At 57.9% G+C, this 20,963-nt stretch overlaps 1 protein-coding gene across 1 annotated transcript in view; it reads right to left on the reverse strand.

Annotated features, from left to right (window-relative positions):
• The window catches only part of SBK1 (SH3 domain binding kinase 1), a 48,099-nt gene that overhangs the window by 1,308 nt on the left and 25,828 nt on the right, over positions 1–20,963 (reverse strand). The window contains exons 2-4 of the mRNA XM_034669558.1: positions 2,712–2,944; positions 1,207–1,409; positions 58–535 (exon numbers count right to left, since the gene is read on the reverse strand). Of these exons, the coding sequence (XP_034525449.1) occupies positions 58–535; positions 1,207–1,409; positions 2,712–2,944 (914 nt within the window). The remainder of the gene's footprint in view (positions 1–57; positions 536–1,206; positions 1,410–2,711; positions 2,945–20,963) is intronic.

The raw sequence follows: 20,963 nt of genomic DNA on the forward strand, positions 1-20,963 counted from the left end.
TTTTTTTTTTTTTTTTTTTTTTTTTTTTTTTTTTTTTTTTTTTTTTTTTTTTTTCGCGGCGCTCGGGCTCCAGGGCCAGCAGGCGCTGGAACATGCGCAGCGCGGGCTCGGTGAAGCGGCGCCACTGCGACGGCAGCCCCGGCAGGCGGCCCCGCTGCCAGCGCACGAACTCCTCGAAGAAGGCGTCGGCGCCCGACGCCGCCTCCCACGGGAAGTTGCCGGTGAGCACGCAAAAGATGAGCACGCCGAAGGCCCACACGTCCACGCCCGTGTCCACCGCGAAGCCGTCGGCGCGGCCCGCCTGGCACACCTCGGGCGCCGTGTACGGGATGGTGCCGCTGACCCGCTTCACGCGGCAGCCCACGCGGCGCGTCATGCCGAAGTCGGCCAGCTTCACGCGGCGGCACTCGCGGTCGAACAGCAGCACGTTCTCGGGCTTGATGTCGCGGTGCACCAGCTGCCGCCCGTGCATGAAGTCCAGCGCCAGACCCAGCTGCTGCACGCAGCGCTTCACCGTGTCCTCGGGGAGCCCCACCTGCCGGCCGGGGCGGGGTGGGGTGGAGTGGGGAACCGCGCTCAGGGACCGGCGGGCGGGAGTCCAGGACGGCGGTCTCTGCCCCGCCNCCGCGGGCCCCGCCCCCCTCCGGTCCCTCCCCTCCCGCCTATCAGTCCCCCGCTGCTGCGGTCCCCTCTCGCCGTGCCCCTACCTGCTGCCTCCCCCACCCCACGGGGGGGGTACTCCTGCTCCCTCTCTGGCCCACCAGGCTAGTTTTCACCCCGCACCCTCTTCCTTGGTCCCTGCCGCCGCGGAGGGTCCTGAGCGCCCTCTCTCGCACTGTCTCACCAATTCCCGGGCGCTGCCACTGCGCCACTGCCCTTACAGGGACCTAAAGCTCTGCGAGACCTCGCCGCTCGCCCCCTGGGCACCGGCGCAGACTCACCGCTGGCACCACCCAACGCAGAGCCCAGAGCCTGGAGTCCTCCTGGCACTCTTCCCCCCCACGCCAGGGCACCTCCTCCGGGAAGCCCCTGGGAGCCCGGCTGCCTTGTCCGCCCTCTCATGTCCCCACTGCTCCCATGCAGCTGCCGTGGAGGGGTGCTGCTGGACAGGCTCCCGCCCTCCTGCTGGTGCCCTCGGGGCGCCTGGCTCCGTCTGTCCTGGGACTCGGGGACCCTCTCCTGTCCCTGTGCCACCGCACCAAGTACCTGAGGAGGAATGATGTCGAACAGGTCCCCGGCAGGCGCGTACTCTTGGGCGAAGACGTAGCAGTCCTCCGTCTCGAAGACCACGTCAAAGACCTTGATGATGAAGGGGCTGGAGGAGAGGCTGTTGGTGATGCTCACCTCCCGCAGGAAGTTCTTCAGCTTGGTCTTGCTCTTGTTCACAAACTTCAGCGCCATTTTCGTGCCTGCCGGGGCAGCAGCAGTGGTGAAGGCCCCCCGGCCTCGCGCTCCTAACCCCCCGACATCCCCGGGCCTGCCTGTGCGCCTGCCCCGAGACGGCCGCGCGGGTGGAAACTGCTGCCCAGCGAGGGGAGAGGGCTCGGGGCAGCCTGGGTCCCCGCACCGGCCTGCAGCCCTCGGTGAGGACGCCTGCTCCTTCCTCCACGCTCTCCCTTTCTGCCTGACATACAGCATACTTATTTCATCTGGTGGATTCCCCTCCCCGCCCCCCAGCCCCTCCAGGACACAGCCCCCCAGCACAGGAATCTTTGTCTCACTCATCACTGTCTCCCCAGTGCCTACAACAGCGTCCTGCATCGAAGCTGCTCGAGGAATGCTTGTTTAATGGATGGATCAGAAGGAATCAGACCCTGAGAGGCAAGGGGCTGCAAGGCCTATGTCCCTGACTTTGTGCTTGGGCAGCCATCTGTCCCCTGTGGGGGTGCAAAGCTGTGTGACGCACCCGTGGCCACAGAGCACTTTACACATCACGGGCCCTCCCCTCGGCACTCCCCATTCACAATCCGCTCCTCCTAATGACCCTAAGAGGTGGGGCCAGCCCGAGTGCTACCCTATGTTACAGAGGAGGAACCTAGGCACAGAGAGGTTAAGCCACTTGCCCAAGGTCACAGAGAGAGCACGTGGCAAACCTCAGGCGACCACATGTCCAGGGTCCCTCCTGCTGCTGTCAGTTGGCACAGAGCCCCCTGCCCCAGGTATGTGCAGCTGTGGGAACTCATGCAGTCCCTGTTCCTGACTGGCTGAGTGGGCGCCCCTGTGAGCCTATGGTGTGGGGAAGGCATCGTGCTCCTGGTTAAGTGAGAAGATTCTGGAGCTGATTATTGGGGTCTCTCTAGCTGCACGACCTTAGCTGAGTGACTGGATCTCTGGGTCTCAGTGTCTTCATCTGAGAAATGGAGGTGGCCATACTGACCTCCCAGGGCCATCTCCCACCCCTCCTTAAGCATGGTGCCCTGTTCCCAAGGGCCCACACTCAGCCCTGTCCACTTCCCCAGGGTCAGCCCTGACTTCTCGCCTGAGCTCCAGATGTCCCAGGGTCAGCCCCTCAGCTGTCCCCAAGCAGCCCACCCTCCAGGCTGGGCTCTGTACCCCCTCTCAGGTCTCCCTGGGCTGCTCAGGCTGCCTCTGTCCACCGGGACCACTAACTCTGTCTCCCTGCTGACCTCTTGGCTCCCGAAGAGAGCACACAAGAGCCCTAGACAAGTCCCCACCCCAGCCTTGAACACCGGCACCCTGCAGATGCTCACCTGTGCCCTTGTAGGCCACGAGGTCGACCTTCCCATAGGTGCCCTTGCCCAGCTCCCGGACAAGTTCGTAGTGCTTGGTGACGTCACTGGCGGCCAGCGTGCGGAGGGTCAGCGCCTGCATGTCCTCAGTGAGGAGGGGCACGCCTGCACCCAGCCCAGGGGCAGTCCCCGGCCCACAGCAGGGCAGGGCGCGGGGTGGCTCGGGCTCTGGGCAGCCCACACTCATCTTCTCCCTGTTATGGGGGATGTGGCATGAAATGTGACGTCAAGCCAGGGCCCCCTGGTCCCCCCACCTCCTCCTTCCCCAGTACCTCGCGTCCCGGGAGAACAGGCTGAAGATGACCACAAGGGGGCGACAAACATCTTTGCTCCATCCCCTGTCCCCAGAACTTCAGGGCCAGGTCTGAGCCAGACTCCCAGGAGACACCCGCAGTCCCCACTTGGGTACCACTGGCCTGTCTCAGGTTGTCATCCAGACATAGCATCAGACAAGGCACACGTGTTTATGTCACACAAAGACATTCCGTATACCAAGTTCACAGGGGTGTTCCTCTTCGCAGGTATTGACCTGCTCCTGCAGCTCACCAGGGGCTTGCTGTTCAGAGCCGTGGGGACACAACCCTAAACAGACAGATAAGACTCCCACCCTCAGGGCGCCTGGGTGGCTCAGCTGGTTAAGCGTCTGCCTTTGGCTCTGGCCGATGTCTGGGTCCTGGGATCGGGCTCCTTGCTGAGCGGGGAGTCTGCTTCTCCCTCTCCTTCTGCTCCTCCCCACCGTGTGCTCTTTCTCTCTCTCAAATGAATAAATAACATCTTTTATATATATATATATATATATATATATGATCATAAAAGGTGATGTAGGCTTTTGAGAATGGAAGGCAGGTGGTGGGGAAGGTGAGGTCTGAGGGCAGGGGTCACCGGATCAAATTCCTCAACCAAGTAGTCTCAGACAAAACTCTGGGAGGTTGGTGCAGATATGGTCACACACCCACAGGGGCCTTCCACCCCTGACCCTCACAGACAACACCCCCCAGCTCAGGTACACAGACACGAGTGTGGTCCCAGCGCCCACCCAGCCTCCCCCCACCCCAGACACAAGGCAGAGCGCAGGTCCCGCAAAGCCACAACCCTCCCCGCCCCATCCTCCCCATCGACGGCCTGACTGACCCCTTTGGGACCTGCACAAACTGCACCCACCCGTCAGAGGTACTGAGTTTGTCCCCAGATGGTGTTGGGGGGCAGATAGCTGCAGCGGGGACAGTCCAGGGCTGGGTGGCAGTGAAGGCCCATCTGGGGCCTGCATTTCTTGTCTGTCGGGGGGGGGGTGGCTGGGCCGGGGAGCCGTGCTTCCAGAGCAGGTATGCTCGTGTCTGTGCGTGTACCGGCAGGAGAGGCCAGCACTGAATCCTCCAGAAACCGAGCCCCAGGAGCCTGCCTCCCGGCACACCTCCTCTGCCCTCACCTCGCTTCCTCCTACCTCCAATCCCAGGTGACTCAGCCAGCACTCCCCCAGCCCCCACCCCTGCAAGCCCGCCCAGGGCTCTGGGAGAGAAAGCAGACTTGGAGCCAGCTGGCCTGCCATTGGATCCAGGCCTGTCACCTGCTAGCTGGATGGCCTTGGGCAAGTACCTTCCTCTTCCCTTGCCTTAGTTTTCCATCTATAAAAAGGATAGAATAGTGCCTTCTCTCTATGGACTTGTGACTTATTAAAGGACTTAGCCGTGGAGCGGAGTGCTTGGTGCCTGGTACACAGCGAGCGCTCTGTAAGCGCCAGGTGCCTGTGCTCCCTCAGTAGTGGGATCTGTGTTCCCTCCAGGTTGGAAGCAGGGGTGGGCTCTCCCGGGAGCCCTGCATGCTCACTCTGGCCCAGCCGCTCCCCTTCCAGGCCCAAACCCTCTTCTCCTCCTCTGCCTTCCCCTTCCCTCTTGGCACGACCCAGCCTCCCACTTCACACGGAGAGGAGGAACATCAGGAGGGAACTTCCTGGCCTCCCACCCAGCCCCAAACGGAGCTCCATCTGCACGTCCTCCGGCTGGCTGGGGGAGCAAGGGGCCCTCCTCCCCTCCTCCGATTTGGCTCCTGCCCCTTCTGCTGCCTCAGGATCCTGCTCCCCCATTCAGCCCCCTTCCCCTCCATTTATGAGCAAGCCCTATTCTATAGAACCTTCCCCCGCTACAGCCACTGCCTTGCCTTTCCTAATTCTTTCGGTCTGAACGTATGCCAAGGAGTCTGTCGGAAACACCACGCGAATGCCCTCAGAGGGGCCAGTCTGTAGCCCGTACTAGCTCATTTCCTAGACCCCCCCCAGGGGGAAGGATGCTGCCAGGCCCACAGACACGGGGTCCTGCTGCCCCTACCTCCACCACCCAACTGGGCCATGGCACCTGTCACCCAGTCTCTGTGCAGTCCCCGCTCAAGCCGGACAGCACTGGGTCCCTCTTACTGCAGCCACCAAATAGGCTAAAGTGGGCGGCCTCTGCCCACGATGGTCTTCCCTTGCTTTCAGGGCTGGAAGGGGTTGCCCGTCCCAACCTCTGTCAAATGCCCACACACTACCCGGGTGGGGAGAACTCCGAGAGGAAACGCAGGCGATCTGCTTTGATGCAGCAGGGAGATGGATGGCCCTTTCTGGGGAGAGTGCGGGCCTCTCCCCCAGGGGTTCCGTGGAGAACACACCCTCTTTGCCTTGAACTCTTCCCCCTGCCCGCCAGTGAGAGGCTGCTGGGCTGCTCTGCTGACCTACTTCTCCTGCCGTGTGCGGCCTCCCCGAGGGCTGGGCAGGCCATGGGTGTGCACACACACGGGCACACACGTGTGCGATGCTCCCACTTCGGGCCGTGGCCCTGCCAGTCATTTGGGGCTGTTTCTGCGTCCTCCGGGAGGCTGACTGGCAGCTGCAAGTTGCGAGAAGCTCTTCTTCCCTCTCTCCCCTCCTCCCTCACGTGGGGGCTGTTGGGTGCATGGCTCACCCCTGCGGCTTTGGCCTTAGAGTTGCACTGTGTAGGCACCGGTCCGGGTCAGAGGCCCAGCCACAGCGGGGTGGGTTTGGGTCCCACAGTTGCCCCCTGCCTTCCAGGTTCAGCCCGTGCTTTGACCACCGACCCGCACTGCCTCTCTCTCGTCTCTTCTGCCGGTCCTGCTTGACCTGCCTTGACCTCCTCTTGCCCCATCCACAATCTTCTGGGTCTCTCTCCTCAGGTCCCACTCCTCCAGGAAGCCTTCCCTGCTGCCCCGGGTGCCGATTCCTGCCTCTGCTGAGCCGCAGGATTCACGCAGGAGCTGTGTGTCTCTCTCTGAGGGTTCCTGTTGAAATATCTTGGGGTGCTCTCAACTCTGTCCCCGTCAACAGGCCAAGAGGTCCCCGGGGGGTAGGGGCTACATCTGATCCAACTTTTCCTCATCCCTTCACTTGGTTCCCAGGGCCCAGTTTTGGGGGTCTTCACTATTGACCCCTCCCTCCTTCCCAACCTTCCTCTCCCTTTAGGCCTGTTCTCTGCAAGGCGTCAGCAGGAGACAAGGAATTAATCCACACAGCCGTCCCTGTCGCTGCGTCATGGCCCCAGGTACACACTGCCTCTGACCCAGTTACCACACATGTGACTTAAGAGGCGCAGTGGGGAGCGACAGAAACAGCACGGGCCTTGGGGCTCAGCAGGCTTGCCCTTGATCCTGCCGTGCGCCACTTTCTAGCCGGGCGACCTTGAGCGAGTCACTTGTCTGGGCTTCGGTGACCACACCTCTTTGACGGGGAGAATCACAACAATGACAACAGTAGCAGCTAACACTGACATAGGGCCCTGCTCTAAGGATGAGCTCATCTTCTTCGGCGCGTAGGTGTTCTCATGACCCCCATTTTAGGGAGGGGGAGAATGAGGCAGAGAGCCCGAACAACTTGCCCAAGGTCAGACGGCTCACGTTGGGATTGGTTCCAAAGTCGGCGCTCTTAAGCACTGTTTTCCTAAGTCAGAATGTTGGGAGTGTCCCATCCAGATCCCTGGGTTTCCAAATGGGGAAACTGAGGCCCAGGAGAGTGCAAAGCCTGAGCCAAAGCTGCCCATGCATTCGCTCGGGCTCCTGTGAAGAGCCAATTGGCTGTTAGGCACTGTCCGGGCACTTCCCGTGTATTAACTCACTTAATCCCCACAGCAGTGAGGACAGAGCAACTTCTTTCAGGGGGGGACTTGAGGCCAGAGAGTAAAGTAAGCCTCCCCGAGGGCTTGAGGGCAGGTACGCCTGGCATCAGCATGAACTTGATCTACAAGGATTTTACCTTCATCACCCTTGCCTCCACTTGAAGGAGCAGCTGTGGACTTGGGTGACTGTGAACTTTCCAGCAGCAGGTGGTGGAGGCCCCTGGCTGCTCCCCCTCCCCCCCCATCCTGTGTGGTTGACGCTACTATCCACACTCAAGCTGACCATGCTGTTCCGGGGGACCCCACATGCCTTGCACCTCAAGTGCGTGTCCTCACGGGCCCCGAGGGAGGCCCCTGGTTTCCCGTCTTGCTGAATGCAGGTGGGTGTCACCCGGTCTTCCGGGCAGCACTCGGGGTGCTGGCCCTGTGGGCTGGGTCTTCCGCCACACACTGGGAGGGCTTCCCAAACAAGAAGCAAGACCCAACCGCCTACCACTTCCTGTTGGCAGGTGGCTTGAGCTGGGTGCCTCTCTTATGAAAACTACACCCAATGCATAACCCAGCTCAGGCCTACTTTGGAACCTCGCTTCCCTCCCCCCCCCACACACACACAGTGCCAGCCTGGCACAATTTCACTCACTGAGTCCTCATAAGTACCCCGAGAAAAAGGGCAAGATGTCCCGTTTTTTAAAAAACAGCTTAACCTAGTACACACCACAAAATTTACCCATAGTAGGCATACAATTCAAGGATTTTAGTAAATGTCCATTGCCACGATCAAGCGATGCTTTCTATTTTATAGATGAAGCAGAGGCCCAGGTGGTTCGTGATTTACTATGGTTTTGGTAAAGACAGCCAACTGTCCATCAGAACTTTGTGTTTCCTCTTTCATAATACAGAGCTGCTGCTGGAGGGCGGCCGTCAGCAGGGAAGTACATTTCCTGCCTGCCTGGCAGCCAGGTGTGGCCACGTGACCAGTTTCCCCAATGGAATGTGAGCAGAAATGATGTAAGTCCCCCGCTGGGCGGGGCGTCTTAAGAGTGGGCGGGGTTTCTCTATTTTCTCTTCTTCTATAACTGGGCTTGATACAGAGGCCTCCTGGGTCCTAAAAGATAGCGGAGCTAGGAGCTAGGAGCAGCCTGGGTGCCTGGCAGTGGGTGGTCTGCTAACGAAGGTGACCCCCTGGACATTTTACAGCAGCCTGTTGTGTTAAGCTGCTGAGATATAGGGGCTTACTTGTTACAGCAGCCAGCACTAGTCTAATCCAAGGACTAGGTAGCAAGGAGGCCAAAGAGCTAGGATTTGAACCTCTGTGTGTCCAACTGCCTGGACGGTGGCCAGTCTGTAAAGAGAGGGGGGCCTGCTCTTATCCTGTCTCATGGAGCATAAGAATACTGGCAAATATTTATTGAGTGTTGCCATATGCCAGGTGCTGGGCGAACCGTGATGGATTGGATTGTTTAACAATCACAAGTCTGGGCGGTAGGTGCTACTGTGATTACCCATCTTACAGAGAGGGATACGGAGGCACTGATGGGCTAACTAATTTGGATTTGAACTCAGGCTGTCAGGCTTCGGGTCCCATGCTCTTATGCACGGTGTCCTCTGAGGCTTCGGAAGGTAAACCCAAGCAGAGAGCAACTCAAAGGGAGACCGTTCTCACGTCACAACAGGGAGGAAATGCGTTCTCGATCGCTGCGGGTAGAGCAGCAGAGAACTGGCTGCCCATCTGTTGGGGAATCGGCGGTGGGGGCTGAGGTTGGACCAGGTGATACCAGCCAGGCCTTTCTTACTCTCTCACTCTGGGAGTCTAAGATTCTCTGTCCCCATGCCCAGGGCCCCTCCCTCAGGTCACCACACCCATGCTGTGCCCTTAGCACAGGCAAACCCCAAGGGTATCCTTAACCAAGCCCTGGCCTGGAAGGATTCCATTGAACAGATGACTGTTGCTGGGTGGGTGGGTGGGTCACCGCTCTGGGTTCGTCTCAGTATGAAAAGCCGTGTCATAAAAGCAGCCATAAGACAAAAACATGACTTCAGGTACTGAGTGGTGACGGGGGCGGGGGCGCTGCTCCACTTTGCTTCTATGTAGAGGGAGGGGCTGGAGCCTCATGCCCCCAGCCTACATGGCTGAGCTGGCTCTGGGCACCCTCCAACTCCCCTTTCCTGCCTCCAGGCTTCTCCCTCCGAGGCCTCCTTATCCGTGTCTCAGGACCACATCTGACCCACACCTTGCCTTGCTCAGGCATTTTCAGTGGCTTCTTGAGTCAGCCTGTGGTGCTTTTCCCTGCTCAGCATGAATTTCCCTTTCTTCAGGGAATGGCCCCTCCCTCAGGCCAAGTGGTTCAGTAGAACTGTCTCCACCCAGGCTTTAGGGGCAGGGTGCACCCAGGCCTGGCTGGCCAGCAGGCCCGACCCATCCACCAGATCACTATGACTGGTCCAGAGATGAACCTGTGACCAAAGGTGACCCACTGGGATCTAGAGCTAGGATTTGGGCTGCAGCTATCTCGAAAGCGACGCCTCCCGACTCCTGGGATGTAAAGCTGGAGGACAAGGTCTGGAGCTGTGGGGGGCTAGCTTTGCCACCGTGCGGGAAGAGCCCACCTGAGAAGGAAGCATCAGAGAAGAAAAGCAGAGCTGTAAGGTGGAGGGATATCTGGTGACTCTGGGGACCTGGATCCAGGCATGACTAAAGCCAGTTAGACTCCTGACCATTTGTTTCATGCATTGATACATTTCCTTTTTGGCTTAAGCCACTTTGAGTTGAGTTTATGTAACTTGCAACCTAAAGATTCCAGACAAGTATATCTACTCGGGCCCGGGCACTGTCGCCGGGTGCTGGCATGGGGTGAGTAGGTTAGAGCAATGCATCAGGTAGAAGATAAGAACCTACGAACTAGGAAGGCAAACAAAATAAGGACTCGGATAACTAAAAGGCCAGAAAGGCAATGTCAGTGCTCCAGCATTTCCAAGGAGCGCAAGGCAGTGGGGATCAGAGTGGCTTCCTGGAGGAGGTAACACACAAATGGGCTTTGAAGGGGGTTGACGATCCAGCAAGAAACCCAAGAGCTCCTTGAAAGCAAGCCCCATGCCTTAATCACCTTGGTATTCCTAGCACTTAGCCAGGGTGTGACAAATGCTAGGGGAATAATTCTTTACGTGTTCGGCAAGCTGTAATTTTTTATGTCTTGGCTTTCTTGAACATGACCCTGCAGGCACATAGTTATTTTCCCAAGGGCTTGTGTGAGGTATCATTAGCCCCATTTTAATGATGCAGAGACCGATGGCCAGAAGAAAACAGTGATTTGCTCAAAACCACCCAGACAGTCAGTGGCAGGGCTGGGCTAGAGGCCAGAGCCTCTGCAGGGTGAGATGTGCTCTACCTCTCCCAGCCCACCCCCAGCACGGCAGAGGGGGGCGTGGCGGGGAGCGCCACTGGTGGGGACAGAGAGGCTATGAGAGAGAAAAGTGACATAACTGCTAACACTAAGGATCCCCGAGGTGTGCCAAAAGGCCTCACAGAAATTAACTTATCTAAGCCTCATCACACCCTACGACATGGGGACTGTTATTCACCCCAACTTACAGATGAGGAAACTGAGGCCCAGAGCAGTCATGTCACTTGATCAAGGTCATCCAATAAATGGCAGAGCTGGGATTCAAACCTAGGCAATATCACTCCAGTGTCCAAAAGTCTAACCACTCTGTTTCATTGTTCCTAAATGGAACACGCAAATTATCATTCATATTCTCAATATCCCGATGCTTCACATTGGGGCTGTCATCTTCATGGCACCCACGTGTTACAGATAAGGACGCTGGGGCCCAGAGGGGTTAAGCAGACTGCCCCGGGCCACTCAGCTGGTAAAGGACAGAGACAAGGACTGAACCCTGAACTTCCCTGCTCCCCTCCTCTCCTCTTGGTTTCTGGCCCCACTGTCTTCAGCACCACAGGCGAGGACAGCACCCAGGCAGCCCCGGATAATGCTGCTGCTGATGATGATGATGATGATGATGATGATGATGGCGATGGCAGCGAGGAGGAGGGAGGAGGAGGAGAACTGCGGAGGACGACGACATGCAAGGCTAGGAGAAGCTGGAGGAGGGGAGGCAGCCCGGATGGTGATGATGGGACCGTTGTAGAACTGGAACCCAGGACCCCCTTCCCGAGGGCTGGAAAGGTATGAATGGATATACTGCCATTTATTTAACCAAACCTCTACTGGGTCGTGTCCAGCTTTCTGCTACTGTAAACGAGTTGCCTTGTACCTAAGTCGTTTTGCAGTGTGCAGATGTGTCTGTATACTCAGTTCTAGAAATGGGTGGCCAGGTTAAAGGGTGAATGCGTTTGGGATTTCTGTAGAATGTTCGGTGTCCCCCCCCCGAGGGCCATCATAGGAGAGAGCTGCTTCTTGGTGGAGCACGGCAGCTGCCATCAGCTCCCTCGCCCTCTCTGGGCCTGTCTCACTTTGTTTAGTATGCTACTTTGAAACCCGGGGAAAATATGAGTAGGTTTCTGACTCGCTTGTGTGTGCATGAAGTAACTCTGGAATCAACACCAGACATTAATAAAGGTACGGGACCACCCTCAGCACTCACTCCCACTGGTCTGAGCCATGCTGGTCCCTCGGGTCCTGCACTAACTTCCTAGCTGGTGCCCCCACCCACCACAGCCCACTCGGGTCACAATGTTCCCCAGCTCAACACCCACCATCAGCTCCCACTGCATGCCAAAGTCCTCACAAGAGCCCTCAATTTACCCCTCTGACCTGTCTCCTCCCTCCCCCTGCTCCAGACACGCTGCTCTCCCTGCTGTTCCCCCAAACATGCCAGCTCCAGGCCTGGGGGCTGTCCTCTCTGCCCTTAGATGGCCACCTGGCTCCTTTCCTCCAAGTTCTGCTCAAAAGACACCTTCTCAACTAGGGCTACTCTACTGCCCTCCCCTTATCCTGCTCTAGTGTCCCCCAGAAGAGGGCATCGTTCAAACGTATTATATAATTTACTGCCTGGCGAGATCTACTGGGACCCTCTCTTTTCCCCACGAGAACTTCAGCGCTAGGAGGGCGGGGATGTTGTCGGGCTGGTTTTGTTCACTGCAGATCCCCCAGCAGCTACACAGTGCCTTCATCAATATTTAGTGAATGAATGGATGCATGAATGCATGAACGGTGTCTCTGGGGAGAGGAGTGGGAACTGAGTGAACAGGGGCAGAGCAGGAGTGACACTTGTCACTTGGTACGATCCTTTTCGGTCTAGGCAGTAAAAGGAACTAGGCATGGTTGGTGGTCCAGACAAGGCCAAAGGAAAATGCAAGGGGAGGTCATGCCCATGACCCAGGCTCCAAAGCCTAGGGCTGGGAACCCCTGAGAAAGGCCAGCTTGGTTGCCCTGGATTCCCACAGTGGGCCAGCCCATGCTCAGGAAGGTGGGGGCCCCTGGGAGCCCCCTTACACCCCACCTTGAGCAGAGCCCTCTTTATATCCCCAAGGTGGGTGCCCCAGTCTTGCTCTCTGCCGTTCACCATCTTCCCTAGAAGGGGTCCTCGACCTTCCTTTGTTTGCCCCAGTGCAGAAATGTGTTCACACGGGGGTCCTCCTATCTGCTGCCAGGGAGTGGGGGTACCCAGAGCCTGGCCCTCTAGCCTCAGAAAGAGGCCTGTGAGGTGCTTGGCAGAGAGCACTGGCCCCTGCTGCTGGTCCCAGGGAGCTCTGGGCAGCCCCCTGCTTTCCCTTCTCTTCAGTTTTCCAATCTGTGAAATGAGCTATTTAGTGGTTCTTATCTCTTTATAGGTCACCGAAGGCTCAGTCCCCTCTCCTCTGAAAAGCCCCCGTCACACGTTTACATGCAACATTGGGGGGTCATGGTCCCAGGGAGCCCTCAAGAGGCTCCAGATAAGGCCTCTCCCTCCCCCTGGTCCCTCAACACAGACTCCAACAAACATTCTGTTCTGTTCAGAAGGAGGGAAAGAAGAATATTCTCCAATCACTTCCTTGCTTCCCCTCCCGGTGTCAATTCCAGCTCCACCCCTTCTTGCTGACTGTGGGCAGGCTGTGCCACTTGCTTAAGCCTCAGTTTGCCCATCAGTAAAAGGGGGCTGACAATGCCCGTCTAACATGGTGGGCCTCTGTAAGAATCAAACCAGCACTGGCTGGACAGAGGAGTCCGGGACTGATTCTGTCACGGATGTGCCGCGGCCCGGCACCAGCTGGGGTAAGGCCGCACTCTGACTGCACTTGGTTCTCTATGCTGGGAATGGGGGCTGTCTGGGCTCAGCTGAATCTCACCCCCTGAGCCCGCCTGAGCCAGAAGGGACTTTGGAGACCATGTGACCCAGCTCCCACATTGCCCAGGTGGGAAGACTGAGAGGAAGAGCTGGAGCTTTCCCAAGATCAGGCAGCCGAAACTGCAAACAACCTTCTTGCCACTGCCCTCCCCGCTAGGGGCAGCCTGGGGTCCCCCTGCTGCGAGGCTCTGCCTCAGCCTCCCCTCCAGCTGGCGCGGTCTGCCCCTTCCCTGGGGCACACCCGGTGGTTATTAATAGCCTGTGACGCTATTCTGTTCGCTTGCAGCTGGTGCCCAGAGCCGGAACGGGCTCTCTGCCTCTGCGCCCTCCCCTGCCAGACCCTGTGGTGGGAGGAGGAGTCGCGGGCCTCACCCCTCCCCACCTGCCTGAGGGCCCAGGGCCTGTGGCAGCCCCTGTGGGTGTGGGAGGAGGCAGGAGCCTTGTTGCCCGGGTGCGGCGGGCAGCCCCGCACCCTGGGAGTGGAGGGCTGAGAGCACAGAGGTGGCTGGCCACTCGCTGACTGGCCCAGGGGTGGTGGCCAGGCACCCACCAAGGACAGGTGGCGACCACTGGAGAGACAGTTGGCTGAGCCATTGGCTCCCTGAAAAAATGCCCCCTTCCCTAGCTACAGCCCTCACCTCTTCTCGAGCCCCTACAGCGCGGGGAATGAGGCTGGAGCTGAGCTCGGGAGACTGGAGCCTACATCAGGCATTCCTGGGTAATTTCTAGCCAGGAAGCTTGGGGTAACTCACTTAGTCTCTCTGTGCCTCCATTCCTCATCAGTAAAATGGGGATAATATAGTGCAGATCAAAAGGTTATTAATAAGAGCTAACATTTATGAACCATGTAAAGTACTGAGTTCTTTATGTATATATATATAGAGGCTCATTTAAACCTCACAGCAATCTTGGGAGAAGCTATTATTATTCCTATTATGTCCCTCAAAGCTCGGGAAATGGAAACTCAGAGGATGAAAGATAGCTGACATGCTTGGTGTCACACTGCTAGAAGTGGCTTAGAGCTATCGATCTGGCTCCAGAACATTCGGCAAATATTTGTCGAGCATCTACTATGTGCTTGGCACTGTTCTTGGATCTGGAACACATTCATGAACCAAACAAACGGATCTGCCCTCAAGGAGCTTCTATCCTAGTTTGGAGGCAATCATGAAGGTAGCTTAGCGATGTAGGTCAGAGAGTACGAAGTCCTAGAGGGGAAAACAAAGTAGGAAGAGGTGAGGGAAGGTTGGGGGTGAGGGGTGGGTGGTCAGGAAAGGCCCCACAGAGAAGGCTCCAGGAACAGCGAGGAGACCAGCATGGCTGTGGAGTGGTGGGTAAGGACAAGGCAGAGTAGGTGCGGGTAGAAATAAGGAGGGAGTGGCAGGGTGCAGGACCTTGGAGGCCACAGCAAGGACCTGGCTTTCACTCTGACATGCACTCCAAACCCCCGACCTGAGCAAACCCTTCCTGAAGCCAACCTGTGTGCCAGGCTCTGGGAGGTGAAGAGACAGCATGAAGCTGACCTAGCTTACCCCTAAGAGACTCGGAGTTCAGCCCCCCACAGCAATTCCACCACCGCCCGGGGCATGGGGCTGAGGAGGAAGCGGGGAGGGAAGCCTTAGAAGCTTCTGGAAAAGTTCCGCGGGCCTGCACTGCAGATTCCTCTGTGTCACAGTGCTTGCCTGTCATGGCCCCATGTGAACAGAGGCGTGGGAGCAGGAAAGCCGGGTGATATGTCCAGAACTGTAGCCAGAGCCCAGATTAAGTCCTGTTGGGTCCTTCCAGCTGGACTTGCCCTGTGAACCGTGAGTGAATGGTCGAAAAATGGGCAGAATGTTCTCTGAATCCTAGATATGGAAGCTCGAGTAAAGACCTTCACCTCTGAGTCTCTTTTTTTTTTTTTACCTGTAAAAGTGGGGCTACCAATCCCTTTTTGCTCAGGGCTTGTGGGGACTAACATTAACAGCAAAGCTTTAGTGGGGTACTCGGTGCCATTCACAGCAAAATATTCATTCATTTGATCCTCACAATGACCCTACAATGTAGGTACAAGCACCATCCCTTTTTGTAGATGAGAGATCTGAGGCACAGAGAGGTTCAGCACCTTGCCCAAAGTCACACAGCAGGGTCTAGAAGTCGTTCTTTTCGCCATTAAAATATGTTAACTGGGGGCCTTGGTAGCCCTCCTGGAGACACTTGGGGTCAGGGCCAGCAGATATGAGCTCTCAGGATAGGAAGATCTCCCTGCAGGGCAGTGGGCCCTGGCTAGGGAAGGGGAAGCCATCCTGCTAATGATGGGGGGAGGGGTCCAGCAGACCCAGGGTGGGGATTTGTGCAGCCTCTCTGGAGGCTCTGTTCCGTTCGGCCCCCATCCTGGTCCCTCAGGGCCATCCCAACAACCAGAGGCGGTTGGAACATTCTGTGCCTAAAGTCGCAGGGAACGAGAGATGGTGCAGTGGGGAATCACTGTGGCTTCCTCCCGCCTGGACCAGCTCATTTGCATACCCTGGACCAGCTCATTTGCATACCCCGCAGGGTGTGGCAGAAGCGACAGAGCAAACACTTCAGTAGCAGGCACTGCTAAAGTGCTTTACTTGTAACGGGCTCATTTAGTCCTCGCCATAACTCTAGAAGGGCCTATTATCACCCCCATCCTGCATCAGAAGAAACTGAGGCACAGGACAACTGCCTTGTCCAAGGTCACATAGCTAGGGAACGGTACAGCTGGGATTTGAACCCAGGGAGTTCAATGCCAGTTTCACTTTGGTGGCTCACAGAGGTGGGCAGTCAGAATCCTCCCTCTGGGTTAATGCAGTGCTGTTCTCAGCGCTAAATGAGAAAGCAGTGCCCGGTGTCCGGCACTGAGCACTTGACATTGAAAAATGTTCCACCGCTTCCTCCCAACCCTGATATTACACGGCTCCCCATGTGGGGGCTGAGCTGGGAATCCGGACCTGTTCTCTCTCCAGACTGCAGAGGGGAGGGCTCTAACTGGACCCTTCAGGCCTAATGCTACTGTTTCCAGGGGCCAGAAAGGGGGCTCAGGGGAGCAGGGGAGGGAGTGGGTAGTTTGGGTAAGACTCAGGATCTGTTGGAGATGCTGGTCCTGGCTCTGGCCTGATGCCCAACCGCCTGGGGCAGAAAGCCTTGAGAACTCACTCAGCAGACACCAGCAGGTGCCTCACCTAGAAAGCAGAGGTGGAAAGGAGGGCCTCAGCTACAGAACTCTGGCTCAGCTGCCCTAGATCCCACCCCGAGAGCCACAGTGCAAGGTTCTGGAAGGCCCTTCTCAGGCTTGAACCCCACCCCACTGCAACCCCACCCGTAGCAGGGTCATGCTTCACGCTCTTAAGCCCCACACAGTACTGGCTCTCAAACTCTGTCTTCCCCTTCTGTGGGGCCAGCAGAAGCCCTGTGGTCTCCCCGGACTGGCTGTGGGGAAACTGAGGTGGCGTTACCACCAAACTTTAGACACCTGCTTGCCAATGCCTCTTTTCATGAGAGCCAATAGTTACTGAGCACTTTTCATGAGCCAGACCCTATCCTAAGCCCTTGTCATGCTTTCGCTCACTTAATCCCCTGGATGACCTTGGGGTAGGTATCATCTTCGTTTTCCACAGAAGTAAACTGAAGTGGAGCGAGGATAAGTAACTGACTCAAGGTCACACAGCAGCTAAGCGGGAAACCCTGGCAGAGTCCAGAGCCTGTGATCTCAACCACGGTGCTCTCCTATCTCCCTTGACCTCAGGCTGCTACAAATCTTCCATCCAGGAAGATGGCATGCTACCTTCCAGGGCCATGCCCAGTGGCTGGGGCCCAGTGCTGGCCCCTGGCCCCTGGCCCAGCCACTTGGCAACACCCGTTGGTTTCATTCCTGTTTAGGTAATGTCAATAATTTTGAGTGAGTCCTGCGTCTAGGCCCTTACCTCTTCTGCCTGACCAAAACTTAGCATGGCTTGAACTCTGTCCTAGAAAGTTAGAGCAAGGAGGAAGCGTACAGCAGACAGAACCTCAAGTCCAGTTCCTCTCTGGAGGCATGGGTAAACTGAGGCCCAGACAGCAGCCCTCCCCCAAGAGTCCTCAGCAGTACCTGGGCCTAGAGCCTTGGACTTTTGCTCCTGAGCAAGCGGGACAGTTAAAAACAAGTTTTTGGTGGTTGAATCCTTCTAGCACAATGAGGGGTCACAAGCTGCAGCCCAGAGTAAAGGTGGGGCCAGGCTGGGATGCTCTGGCTGCAGGGATTCAGGTTCACTTCCCCACTTAGCCCCGGAGGGATACTGCTCCTTGCCTGTCCTAACTTGGCCATGGCGGAGGCAAGGAACACCCACGTGTGCAAAGCATACACAGACGAAGGTCACCGGCCAAGCACACATTTTCTGGCCTCTGCCCTGGGCTTGCAAAGCTAGATGCCTACAGCAGGGGCCAGCAGGTCACGTAAATGAGTGAGCAGGCCAGGGGAGGCCCGCATGAGCTGGAGGACAAGTGCCCTAAAGACGGTGGGGATTCTTCGGCTCTGGCCTGGAGATGCCACGTCATCTGATTCAAGAGAATCCAAAAATCAGAATTCAAATCGTATGTTGTTTTCAACACTGGCAACAAACGCAAACACAAGAAAAATGCTATTTGGATCAACAGAATGTGCCTAGAAGCTGTCTCTTACTACAGGTGCTGTACAATGCGTTGGCCTCTACAATGGACAAAGACACCGTGGCGTGGATAAGACAGACCTGGTTCTGTCTCCTGGAGCCCAGGGTCGAGATGCGGAGACAAGGTCTCCCAGCACACGAAGGCATGCGCGACTGTCTCCAAGGCACCAACCATCAACCAGTCCAACTCTGCCCTCTGGGTCAGGCCAGTTCAGGTCAAAAGGGGAGGTGGAGGCAGAAGGCTGCTCCTGAGCCATTCTATGGCCCCGCTTCTCAGGTTGAGGGAGCAGCCCCCGTGGAGGGAGGGAGTCAGAGGACATGGAGGGGGAGGAGAGGAACCAGACGTAGAAGACGGTGAGCGAGGAGTGACAGCTGCAGGCTGAGAGGTGGCGGGTTAGGGCCGTGCCACAGAGGGCTTGGACTTGTGATTTATTCCAGACTCAGTGGGGGGCCACTGCAGGTTAATGAGGAGGGGAGATCTTACTCCCTGTCCCCCTCTGGCCTTTTGATGGTTTTCCCTAGTCACAGTGACTCAAATCTCTGCAATTTGGCCTCTCACTCCACTCCCTTGCCTGTGGGTCATATCATAAGGCCCTGGGCTCCTGGGAACCCATTGGAAATGAACTCCTTCAGAGAGGGAGAGGACGCACCTGGGCGCTACTCGTGGCCCAACTGTGATCTATATACTGCAGAGTAAGTGGCTCACTCTCTCACTATCTCTGGGAGATGCCACATGCTTGTCCAAGGTCACCCAGTCTTCACAGCAGCTGGTTCCTCCACAGCTTGGGCTGAGGGTGGCTGCCTCAACTGTCCTTGAACTTGCAGGAGGGGCTGCCAGAGGACTGGCCTGAAAACACCCCAACCTCCTCTCCTGCTGTTCACATCCTCTCCCTTGGGTCAATGCCAGCAGCAGGTGCGGTGGGGGCATTTGGTATTGGGAATGGGGGAGCAGAGGGATCAGTCACCCAGGCTCAGGGCCCCCAAGTCTGCAGCAGGACGAGAATCAGGTGCTTCAGGTGTGGGGTCAGGACTGGTCACCTCACCAGGCCTACCTCCACTGGCCCAACCGAGAGTGGCCTCGGCAACTGAGAACAGCCCAGGGTCTTCTGACCCGGAGAGATCAGGAAAGGGGATCGGGATGATGTGGGGGGAGAAAAAGCCCTTGACTCTAGTGCCTGGCACATCACAGACACTAGCTAAAGGTCTGGTGAATAAATAAATGAACAAAGGAACTCCCAGTGGGGCTACCTGTATCAAGTCCTGACTTCCTCAGCGTCACTGCTTGCCTGCAGAGGGCTCAGAGAGAGGAGACTAGGGGAACCCCAGCAGCCCAGCCTCTTCCCTCAGCACAGTCCAGCCCCTTCTTGGGATCTCCGATCCAGGATTTCAGGGTACAACATCCCCTGGGCCGCTCATCTTCCCGTGAGCTTCGGTGCCTGGGGTTTGGGACCTCACTGAGGGCCGCCCTGGGTTGCTGCTGTGCATAGCCTGGAAAGCTAAAGCAACCAAGGACCTAGAATGGTCCGTTGGTTGTCCAGGACACAAGGATCCAACCTGAGGTTTGGCCCTGGGTGTTATGGAGGTCAGGAGGAGAAGGGAAGGTCTTAGGTTTGCTGGCCGTGGGGCACATGGGGACAGAAAGGTGCCCTGACCTGAAATGGCTTCTTCGTCCAGACTACCTCTCCTCCCCAGAAACCACTCACTTTGGAAGGAGCCTACCCCCTCCTGCAAAACATACAAAGTATGACTTGGGGGAAGGCCCTCCCTGTGGCCCTGGTGGGGGGCAATGGAATCGCAGAGAAAATATGGGATTCCCACCCATTCTCTCAAACACACCCCTTCCCTGCCCTCTCACAGACAAAGACACACACCCAAAACCTCGGCCATCTCCCTAGGGCCACACGCCACAGGCCCCATCACCTGTGGACATCCCTAAATCTTCCCTTCCCAGGGGGGACTTCACTTGAGAACTCAGCCTGGACTGAGGGGGAGGGGTAAATATACTCCAAGGACCGAAAGTCCAACAGCTCCGGGCTCACAGTTTTCGGAGGGGCGGGGGGAGACTCTCCACCCTCTTCCCCCCTTCTCCATGGCAAAAGGGGCTCTACCACTACTCCCCCGTGGGGCGCGGGAGCAGCGCCCAAACCCCAGGGCTAGGGTGTGAGGTGGGGGAAGGGAGAGGAGGAGGGGGCGGCTCCTCTGAGCGAGACACAAAGAGACGTCCTTCAGCCTCGGCTCCATGGCGACGCTGGGGAGGGGGCAGTGTGCACCCAATACTTCCTTCCCCACCTGCAGGGTTAGGGACCTTGGCGGCCACTCACCTGGGCCTGGCTTACCTGGGCTGGGGCCGCGGGGACGCCGCGGCAGGGGGCCTGGGCGCCGTCTCGGTTTCCGTCAGCCCGGCCCGGGGGGCTCAGGGCGCCACAACCATAGGCTGGGATGCGAAGGGCGCCGCGAGGGGCTCAGTCACCCGGGTCCTGGAGCTTTGAGGGGGGGCCCCGAGGCCTCTTGCTGGTGAGGGGTAGCTCTCGCTGTCCTCAGTTCCCTAGATTGGGGTTCCTGTGTACCGGAATTGGGGGGGTCTAGGAACCCCCTGATCTAGGGCGTTCTGAGCTGGGTCTTCGTGTCTTGAGGTGTGGAGTTGTAATGACCAGGTTCTTGACAGGGGGGTACCAGCAATCCCGGACGGGGTGGGCCACTGCGTTCTAGGTCTTGGGGGGGCCCAGATTTAAGAGGGGGAGTCTTAGCCGTACCGTAGGGAGGTCACTGTCTTCTGAATACGGAGGAAGTCTCCGCTTTTCCCAGCTGGGGAGTCGCTCTCTGTTGGATCTGGAGGGGTCTCCCGCTTTCTTGGGGGTCTCTGGGTCCTGGATGTGGTGGGGGGGATCCCCGCGCTCTCCGGCTGCGGGGGCTTGCTGAGTCCCGGCCACCGGCAGGAACTGGGAGGAAGCCCCTCAGCCGCTGGGGGGCTCCGTTGCCGCCGCTACGAGCAGCCCGGCTCTGCGGTCCCGGACCCCGGCCTGGTCCGGGCTCTGGCTGCGGCTCCGTCTCGCGATCTGCCCGGTGCTCGGGCCCGGGTCCCGGCGCCCGCCCGGGCAGCGCTCCATCGCTGCATCGCGGCTCCGCCCTCTGGCCCGCGCGCACCTGCCCGCCTGGCCCGCGGCTCCGCCCTCCGGCTCGCGCGC

Source organism: Ailuropoda melanoleuca, chromosome 10 (assembly GCF_002007445.2).
Source record: "Ailuropoda melanoleuca isolate Jingjing chromosome 10, ASM200744v2, whole genome shotgun sequence".
NCBI classification, from domain to species: Eukaryota; Metazoa; Chordata; class Mammalia; order Carnivora; family Ursidae; genus Ailuropoda; species Ailuropoda melanoleuca.